This window comes from Macaca mulatta, chromosome 1, assembly GCF_049350105.2.
Source record: "Macaca mulatta isolate MMU2019108-1 chromosome 1, T2T-MMU8v2.0, whole genome shotgun sequence".
Lineage (NCBI taxonomy): Eukaryota > Metazoa > Chordata > Mammalia > Primates > Cercopithecidae > Macaca > Macaca mulatta.
In genome coordinates, this window is record NC_133406.1 from 139,901,398 (window position 1) to 139,912,019 (window position 10,622).

Genomic DNA, 10,622 nt, shown 5'->3' on the forward strand with positions numbered 1-10,622 from the left:
ACTGACATCCAAACAGTTTTCCACAATCCACTCCCCAACTAAGTGACTGCTGCTGTGACCTGTGACTCCTCTCCATTCAAATATTATTACACCTCCTCTAACAGAATCTTGCTATTCCCAAACACCTCTTGTGCCTTTTCTCCGGACTCTGCCTGAAATCTTTTTCTTTCCTTTCTTTTTCACTCACTCACTGACTCATTCATTCATTCAACTAAAATTACTAGAGCCCCATATCTATGCCAGGCACAGTGCTACGTGTTGGGACATAATGGTGTGCAAAAACAGGTAGTACTGGTCTTCAGAGAGATCATAAAATGTACTCTTTGCTATTATACACCCTTCAAAAACTAGCTCAGTGCTTATCACCCTGGGTAGCAATAATCTCTTCCTTTCTTGAACTCCTAACACATACATTTGCAGTTTTGGTCATGTATTATCCTGTACTGTATGTGTTTCCACTTCCTTCTTTACATATACATATCTCCTAAGCATTAGCGCAGTGTTCTGCATCAAAATCTATCCCATCTAAATACTAAGTTTCTTGTAGAGCAATTTCAACCAGTTATGAAAGTTTTAAGTTATGCTTTTCACTTCCCATAAAAATTTTGTGTTTTTGTTTTTGAGGTTTTTGTTCTTGTTTTTGTTTTTTGGTTTTTTTTTTTTTATATAAGCACAAAGGTGTACTGAGCTGTGGCTAAGTAAAAGTCATTTACTTCTGGCTTGGGAATGTGTTTATGAACTTACAAATGAGAACATCTGATGTCTTAGGAATCTACTTCAAACAAAACAATGAAGCCGCCCTGTGGTGACCTGGCCAGAAAGAACTTGGAAGGCTGACAGCTCCCCACTGGGATCTCCTGCAGCCCACTTGGAGCTCTCTCTCAGGCTGCATGATTACGACCAGCCCTGTTAAGATAACTCTCCTTAGCACCTTGGCTAAATTTCATGTTTTCACAGCCTTATCTCAAGCAAACTGAAAGAATGGAGTAATAATTTATCATTATGAAGATTAGAGATCAACTCTACACCGAATGCCTAAGAGGTCAAAACAGTAGATATTTAAATAAATCAGTATCTAGAAGGTAAATTTGATTCCCCTGGATTACAGAATTAAGAACTGTGGGCCAGGCACGGTGGCTCATGCCTGTAATCCCAGCACTTTGGGAGGCCGCGGCGGGCAGATCACTTAAGGCCAGGAGTTCAAGACCAGCCTGGCCCACATGGTGAAACCCTGTCTCTACAAAAAATACAAAAATTAGCGAGGCATGGTGGCATGCACCCATAATCCCAGCTATTTGGGAGGCTGAGGTGGAAGAATCGCTTGAACCCAGGAGGTGGAGGTTGCAGTGAGCCGAGATTGCCCCACTGCACTCCAGCCTGGGTGACAGAGCAAGACCCTGTCTCAAAAAAAAAAAAAAAAAAAGAACTAACTGTGAATGTACACAGATATATCTACTTCCTCTTAACATATACTACATCATAACATTGGCTGTCATATGCTCAAAACAGAAGGTGAAAAAGGCTAGGCACGGTGGTTCACGCCTGTAATCCCAGCACTTTGGGAGGCTGAGGCAGGCAGATCATGAGGTCAGGAAATCAAGACTATCCTGGCCAACATGGTGAAACCCCACTTCTTCTAAAAATACAAAAAAAAAAAAAAAACAATAGCTGGGCGTGGTCAAGCGTGCCTGTAATCCCAGCTACTCAGGAGGCTGAGGCACGAGGATCGGTTGAACCCAGGAGGCGGAGGTTGCAGTGAGCCGAGATCACACCACTGCACTCCAGCCTGGGCAACAGAGCGAGACTCCAACTCAAAAAAAAAAAAAAAAAAGAAGGTGAATAAAAGCAGCCCTGAACAATTTTACTTTTCCAAGGTTTGGATGAAGAGAAGAAAAAGGGGGGAAGAAACTATAAACTACCATCTTTTAAAAACTAAACAGTTTTCTGAGGGTTTTTTTGGAGAATACCACAAAAAAAAAGAAAAAAAAAATCACGTTAAGTTACACCAGGTAAGCAGCCAGAACATTTGACCAGACAGTCTACAAAAGCAGTTATCTCAGGCTTATAAAAACTGGGCTTCTTTCGTTTTCACATGTCCGACAATTAACTCAATTTCTTTCCTCTCTTTCTTTTTGGTAATGCACTGATAGGAAAAAAAAAAAAAAAAGGCAAAATTACACCCCCCAAAAGTGAAATTACAAAGAAAATTTTTAAAATTACCACCACACATTCCCAGATAGGAGCTGGTCATAGTTTGTGCATATACTGTCAGTGGCACATTTCCCCCAAGAGCTGTCACCACCCAAGTTAGAGGGATCAAGTCTGTCAGGAAGGGGCAAAGGTGTCCTACACCCTCCCCATTGGCCTCAGTCTCAGGCCAACTGGGAAATGCCTGGACTCCAGGGCGGACTGCCTCTGGCTTACATCCCTGCTCTGCCTTACCAGCTCAGTGACCTTAGGCAATATACTTCCCTTTCTGGGCCTCTGTTTCCTCCTTTGTTAAGTAGTGATAATAACAGCATCTAACTCCTAGGCTTGTTCTGAGGATTAATTGAGTTAATGTTTGTGTGTAAACCACTTAGAACACTGCCTGGCACAGGGCTATACGTGTTAGCTGCTGTTGCTGTTGCTGCTGTTGCTGCTGTTGCTGCTGCTGCTGCTGCTGCTGCTGCTGCTATGGCTTTATTATTATTATTCCCACAATGAAATTTGTCTCGAGATTCAACCAAATCTCCTCTTCTGTCTACATCATAATAATTTATAATGAGACTGAGGTTCTAAATGATGACCGTAAGACTCTATAAGATCATATATATGTGTATGTGTGTATATGCTTAAGTGGCATTCAACCTTCCATTAAATTATCCTACTTGCTACACATTTCATTTGAAATAAAAATTTAAAAACCAAAAGGGTTTCTCCTGACCTACCTCTAACCTAAATACTCATTCCCACAAATATTTCTAGGCAAGAGTAGTTTTTCCATACTTCTCTCAAAAATGTTCTATGTTCACATTTTAACTCAAAACTATGCTATAGACAAGATAAAAGAAATCATTTTTCTATAAATTATTTATCCAAAACTTCCTGGATACATTAATATCAGGCTGCTGTAACTAAGTTTAAATGAAAATTGAATGTTTTAAATTATTTAAATCTTCCATTTAGCTAATTAGTTCTCATTAGAGGCTGCTCATTCTTAACATGCTAAAACATTTGGTGAAATCCTTTAAGTCACTTCAGAAACTGCTTAAAATTCAGTCCCTAGAGTTTCTCCCTAAAGAGCTCTTTCCTGCATTTTCAATACCTTTCCTTCACAACTCAAAAAGAGAAGAAATGACAATGGACAGGCTGAAAATGAAGACCCTATACACTATCCTTCCCAGCAAACTAGCTTTCTATGCCATCAACATCCAAACCTACACCCCTGACCAGCACTAGGAGGGGCACACAGATGTCATAACAATTAATATATTTGATTTCACTAACTTTTTAGCCACACAAAAAGTGAGCCAAGTTGTTAAAAGTAAGTATTGACATGCACACGTATGTTTATTGCGGCACTCTTCACAATAGCAAAGACTTGGAATCAACCCAAATGTCCATCAATGATAGACTGGATTAAGAAAATGTGGCACATATACACCATGGAATACTATGCAGCCGTAAAAAAGGATGAGTTCATGTCCTTTGTAGGGACGTGGATGAAGCTGGAAACCATCATTCTCAGCAAACTATCACAAGGACAGAAAACCAAACACCGCATGTTCTCACTCATAGGTGGGAATTGAACAATGAGATCACTTGGACACAGGAAGGGGAACATCACACACACCGGGGCCTGTTGTGGGGTTGGGGGAGGGGGAAGGGATAGCATTAGGAGATATACCTAATATAAATGATGAGTTAATGGGTGCAGCACACCAACATGGCACATGTATACATATGTAACAAACCTGCACATTGTGTACATGTACCCTAGAACTTAAAGTACAATAAAAAAAAAAAGAAAAAAAAAGAAAAAGTAAGTGTCTATTTGGATTACAGGGCCCAATTCCAATACCAAAGAACAAGCCTTTCCAGGGAGTTGTGTGTTATTTGTAGTTTAATCACATGCAGATAAATCTTCTTTGAAAGGCTCCCTTTTTGTGGAGTTATTTTTGTACCACTAGTGTGTTAGCCTATACTCTGATTTTAACTCTGACCTGTGAAATCATAACCCAAGGACAAAGTATGATTTCGTATCATCCTCATTTTATTAAATCTGCTCAGGCGTTTATAGTAATAAGTTCTGTTTTAAAAAATCAAGCAGATAATTCAAACGTTCACTCTTAATAGCCCTACCTCATGAGGCCACCTCATTAAATTTTCTCCACCAGCATCTCAGAAGGTTGACATTTCAATCATGGAATGCTGTCCTCCTTTCATAACTAAAGAAACAGCTGCACAAAGCACAGCTGTGCCCAAAATATCCACAGCCTAATATTTAAAGAGTCTACTTCCTGATTCAAAAACAATCGCTTCTAAGGTGATAATTTAGCCAGAAAAGCAGCATTTATTTCTTTTTTTTTTTTTTTTAAGAGATGGGGTCTCACTATGTTGCTCAGGCTGGCTTTTCAGTTCAACTGCGGGCCTCAAGCAATCCTGTCACCTCAGCCTCAAGAGTAGCTGGGACTACAAGCACACCCAGCTGGAAAAGCAGCATTTAATTTAAACATTCAGCAAATAATTACACAGTACAAAGTCCTGTGGGATAATGAACATAAATATATCCCTCTCCTCAGAGACATGCACATTATGATGTGACAGTCAAGATCTTTCTCACCGTAGGACATCCTCCAGACAGAGCCCAGGTTACTAGAGGTCCTTCTAGGGGCTTTGCAGTCTCTCTCATTCTATACTTCCCCAACGTGGAGCTGATGAGATGGAGTCAGTCCTTCTCCCTTTCTCCTCTCCCCTTCAGTGTTTGTCCACCTCTTTGTTGCATACTTCCACCCTCCCTTGCTCCTCTCATCCTGGCCCTACCTGTGAAATACAGACCTTGAGGCCTTCTCTGTCTTCCCAGAAATCACATCATTCTCTCAGCTTTATTGTCTCTTTGGGAAAATTACCAAATTTAAGAACCTCAAATATATGTGATATCTAACAGTGATATAAATATCCCTTAAATTTCTTAAATTCAATCTGACCAAAATGGAATGCCTGATCTTCCCACCAAACCCAATTATTCCACCCTCCTTCCTTATTTCAGTTAAGAGCTCCAGCAGGCTCACCACAACCCAAGCTGTCTTAAGGACTTCTTTGACTCCCCTTTTTCCTCAGCACCCTTCCACCCCACCCTCCTGTGTTGCCAGGTCACATGGCTTAAGATTCCTTCTGTCCATCACCATTGTTACCATCCTAATCCAGGTACTTGTTTCTTCCCCCTGAATTTTTTTTTTTTTAGACATAATCTTGCTCTGTAGCCCAGGCTGGAGTGCAGTGGTGTGATCTCAGCTCATTGCAACCTCCACCTCCCGGGTCCTGGTTCAAGCAGTTCTGCATCAGCCTCCGGAGTTGCTGGGATTATAGGAATGTGCCACCATGCCCAGCTAATTTTTGTATTTTTAGTAGAGATGGGGTTTCACCACATTGGCCAGACTGTTCTTGAATTTCTGGCCTCGTGATCCACCTGCCTCGGCCTCCCAAATTGCTGTGATTACAGGCGAGGGCCACCATGCCTGATACCCTCTGAATTTTTTTAAGTGGGCTCTTACCTCCTCAACAACCCGTCTTAAGTGATGCTACTGTATTAATTTTTTGAGAAGGATATATGTCCTCTGCAACTAGATGACTTGGTTTCAAACTCCAACTCTGCTACTTTTACTTCTGTGACCTTGGGCAAGTGACCCAGCCTCTCTATGCCTTTTTGTACAATAAGGATAATAGTGCCTGCCTCAATAGAATTGTTGTGAAAACAAAATGAATAGTTACGAGCACCTAGAACAGTATATGGCATACATTTAAATGCTCAATAAATGATTCCCATTATTTGTAATTAGCACAGATGAAGTCATACCATGGCTGCCCCAAATCCCTCAAGAGTCCCATGGTGTACCAAAAAAACTGCAGGTTTCTCAGCCTGACATTCATTCTGTCCCCAGCCAACCTTTCAACTTCACATTCTCCATGCCCTACATGTTCCCTGAATACACACCAGGCAAACTGGAGGACTTACTGTTCCCTGAACACACGTCCCAAGGTTCTCCCCTCCTCACACTTGCTGTTTTCTAAGATCCCTCCTCTCACATCTCTGCCTGATAAGACCTTGTCCATCCTTCAAGCCGATCTTAACTCTTCCACGAAGCCTTTGCTGAACCCCTCCACCAGATGTGCCCCCACCCCCCTGTGAATTCCTCTCCTAGCATAGAGATTGTACTTCTCTTTTGGCAGATATCTTTCCTATACCTCAAACTGCAGTTCTGTTATTTTCCCTACAGGCTTGGAGCTCTTCGAAGGTAACATGTGCATTCAACATTGTTTTATTCTCTGCATCACCTAGCATCATGTAATACGTCGGGGTAACAAAAAAGATGGAGTTGGAGGTTTCAGAGCCACAGCCATTACTGTGGCACAGAAGGGTAAGTTCAAACTAAGAAAAGTACACACTCTGCCCAGGCTGGAGTCCTCATCATATTTCAAATGTCAATTCAAACTCACAATATAAATTGGATGGTTTCTCCAGCAAGTCTTTCCTTGTAAAATACCAGAAAAACAGTAGACTATAAGAGGAATATGATTTGTAGGCCTATCCCAAAATACCAACATGAAAATCACATTAAACATTTTCCTCATCTATCAATACTAAAATCAAAAAGCCATCATGCACAGTGTTTAGTTGGCTTAATTTTCTGCTAGATCTATCACCTAGCAATCCCAAGAGAAGTGACTCAGATCTCCATGGCTAGAGCTCATTCAATGACATATTAACATATTAACAACCTCTGGCATGTGAGTTACTATAGAATTGAACATAATGACATATACACCATTCCCACTCTCAGACTCATGAGAGACCCCCAAACCCTAAAATCACAAAAACAGAGGCACAACAATGCACATTCCCAACAACAGAGTGAACACTCAATAAACACTGCTGGCAGTGACATCATCCAGGTACACAGCCGCACATAACTCCATTCTGTCTAGAAGCAGAGCTGTAATCTGACACCAGAGACTCAGACCTCTTTGCCTCAGCAACTCTGGGCATTGATGAGCAGCAGCAAAGGGCTCTTTCATTCCCACTCTTACTTTAGCCATTCAAGAAGCATCCTCCTCCCAGCACCACTAAGAGAAACGTCGCAGACCTCAATTTCAAGAACCTCTATGATGAAGTGACAAAGATTGTTTTCCCCCAAATAAAAGATATGCTGTTGAAGGTCCAGAACACTCACTCTTCGGAGACCTGGTAGTACCCACAAATCCTTAGGCAAACTGCCAATAACCTTTCTAACAACACAAGTCCAAGGAAGCTAATTATGATTCATTTAACTATGTTCATTTATCTGCACATTTGGTAAAGACAACAAGAAAGAAACTTTAAACATTTAAAATAGAATATATTAGACTCCTCTGAAACACCAGCTCTTTTCATAAAAGTACATAACCAAGTCAATTCAGCCTTATTTCTTATTATCTGATACTTATATTGAATAAAGATTTATCTCTGTTCAATTAATGTTTTGCTATACCTAAAGTATTAAGATATCTTTTTCCTGTAGATTAGTGGTCTTTTACAGAAAACAGTTCCCTACTTTTATTTTACACTCTCAAATCCTAATCCCACAGAAGCAAAGTAGTCAAAGAAAATAAATCAGGACTGCTACATCATTTCATCAGAAGCAAAGAAAATAATATCAAAAAGTTTGGGGTACCCAAATAAAAGAATCAATAATATGTCAGATAAAATGTTAGTCATAGATGTGACTCTGATACAGCTCCCTGCAGTTAATGTGTCCCACTTTCTGAAAAAGAGCTGCACAAACAAAAACATCCTGAGATAGAACAGAAGCCTTGTAAACTATAAAGCTCAAGCACCTGTAATACACGCACTGCCCTGTACCCTATGGCCACTCCATAAATACTTAGTGACTGATTCACAGGCCAATTACAGAGTCTGGCAATGATAGTGTGTCTCCCTGGTCCTACTCTGGGGAGTGTTAGGAATCTCCAGTTGCTGTTTGCTGTGGTGGTAGGAAGAACTGAAACAGATAGATGTCTAAAAGAACTGAGGTGTTGAAAGGTTCAAATTGTCCATTTTCCCTGAACTTCTCCCCAGGCACCCGAGCCTTAAAACATTGGGATTGTTACTCAAATCACTGGGGGAAAATGAATAAAAGTGCATAGTGTTTCCTCGTCAAAGAACAAGCTGAATGGCCAAGAGAAAAAAAAACAAAACAGAAACTTACTTTTCATAGACCAGCTCCTCATCGATGGAGAAATAGTGGGTATTTACTGTGCTTTTTGGTCTATTCCTTAAAGTAGCAAAATATAACCGATCTGAAAGACAAGTTTAAAAGACAGAAAAAACATATGAGAAGTAGGGAAGTGGAAGTGAAGGGGGGTGATAACATACGAAGGATTCAATTTAAAGACCCCATCAACACGTGGAATTCTTGCAGAAACCTCATCTCTCCCAGAAAGCTAGAGACTCAAGAGCACAACAGTTAGGCAAGAGGAAGACCTGACCGAGGAACTCAGCGGGGTGCAGAGCACCCACATTTCCCTTGTTTCAGGCCAGCGGAGTAGCCAGGAGAGGGGGGTACCCGCAGAACTGGAGGTGCAAGTTTGGTTCCCAAATCTCCAGACCTCAGCAGCTGCGAGAAGGGGAAGAAAGAGGTGAGCCTCCCCCATGCGGCTTCGGAGATTTGAAAAAGAGGAAAGGAGAGAGACTTAGGGGGTGTGGTTGGGGGTGTCCCGAAAACCGAAGCCTGCGATGGTGGAATAAAGGCGACCGGTGAGCAACCGGAGCAGGCTCCCCATGAACTGCTGAGTGCCGGAGTCCGGGCAGAGAAGCCAGTGCTGTCCCATTACGAGGCCGAGAAGCCATCCGAGGGAACTGCAGAGGGAGCAAGGGACACAAGAACGAGAAGCCGGAAGCAGGGGGTCCTCGGAGAAAGGAGAGTCCCGAGAGGGGACGAGAGCGCGCGCAGCGGCTGCAGGACACTGGCAGCCTCAGGAGAAGGTGGGGACAGTGGCGCGGGAAGTGAAGAGTTGGGGGCAAAAGAGCGTTGGAAGATGCGGGGCGGCTGCTCCTCACCTTTCATGAACTCACAAGCCCCGATTAGTTCCCCTGACTCCGCTGCCATCTTAAGCGAGATACGCACTGGGGAGGGCTGGGTCGTGGCCAGCTGAGGTCACTCGCCTCCGGGGGCTTCCCCACTGCCCAGAAGCCAGAAAGCTCACAGTCCCGAACACCAAGCCTGGCCGAGGGAGGCAGCAGGCGCCGAAGGCGGAGGCGGCTTCTGGGTCAGCGCGCCGGGCGCCCCGGGGACATTCCGAGGGGAACCCGAGCCCGCTCCGCGCGGGGCGCACACGCCCCTGGCTGTGGCCGCTCCTATTTGGACCCGGCTGCTGCAGCTGCTGCTTCGCCGTCGCCGCGCCTGGGAAACGCAGACCAGCTCTCACGGCAGGGCAAAGTCTTCCCCCGGCTTCCAAAGTTATCATGGAGGAGGAGACGTCTGGTCTTGATCGCGCCCGTGGCTACTCGAGCGGCTGCCGGCAAGACTTCAGTGCCCGCGGGCTGGCAGCAGCTGCTCCGGCTCCTCCTTCGCCACCTCCTTTCAGCAGTTACTCTTCCTCCTCCTCCTCCCCCTGGGTCCGCCCCCAGACCTTCCTCCCCGCCCTCCCTCAGCCCCCTCCACTTTCAGGACTCCGCGGCCATCCCTTAAAGGGACAGCCCGGCTCCTTTCTCCGCAGCAGCCCCAGTTACCAGGCACCCCGCGGGTCACTAGGAGCCGGTTGCTAAGGCTTTGTTGCCGTCCACCAATTGCTGTTCAGGAAATGGGGCCCTCGGCCCAGGGGAGCGGGCGGGGCCTCTAGGCCAGAAACTTATGAATGAAACGGCGGCGTTGGAAGTGGACATCGCCAAGGGCTCTGTCGCGGCCTCGGAGGCTAGGATGCGCCGGCGCCCCCTTTCTTTTTGGCACCCACTAAGTCTTGTCCCACTCCAGATTTCTTTTTTCTCTCTCATTCTCTTTCTCGCCCACTCATCCATGCTCTTCTAAACTCCTGCAGCGCGAGCGCGCGCGCACACACACACACACGCACACACGTAAAAACCTCAGATCTCCGTGACCTGCCTCGCCTCTAGCTAACATTTCAACCACCCCCCACGCCCAACACTGAGGGGGTCTGCATCTTTATAAAAAATACAATTGAAAAAGAAGCCCCAGCTCCTAGCTCACAGTACATGTATTGGTTTCCTCTACACATACCAGACTCTGATATAACTTGTACTTTGTTCTCACGGGAAAAAAAGTTTCCCATCTGGTTCTCCGCGCCCTCTCAACTGGGCCGCCACTGTGAGCGCAAAAGCATCACAAATGCCTAATCTTTACAGAGCTCGGGTCCCGGAGGGGCGG

At 44.3% G+C, this 10,622-nt stretch overlaps 1 protein-coding gene across 4 annotated transcripts in view; it reads right to left on the reverse strand.

Annotated features, from left to right (window-relative positions):
• Positions 1 to 9,796, reverse strand: part of CDC14A (cell division cycle 14A) — a 164,677-nt gene extending 154,881 nt beyond the window's left edge. For all 4 annotated transcript variants that reach the window (XM_077952391.1, XM_015145931.3, XM_077952382.1 and 1 more), the window contains exons 1-2: positions 9,299 to 9,796; positions 8,448 to 8,538 (exon numbers count right to left, since the gene is read on the reverse strand). In XM_077952391.1, the coding sequence (XP_077808517.1) occupies positions 8,448 to 8,538; positions 9,299 to 9,347 (140 nt within the window). In that variant the 5' untranslated portion in view covers positions 9,348 to 9,796. The remainder of the gene's footprint in view (positions 1 to 8,447; positions 8,539 to 9,298) is intronic.
• Between the last annotated feature and the right edge of the window lie 826 nt (positions 9,797 to 10,622).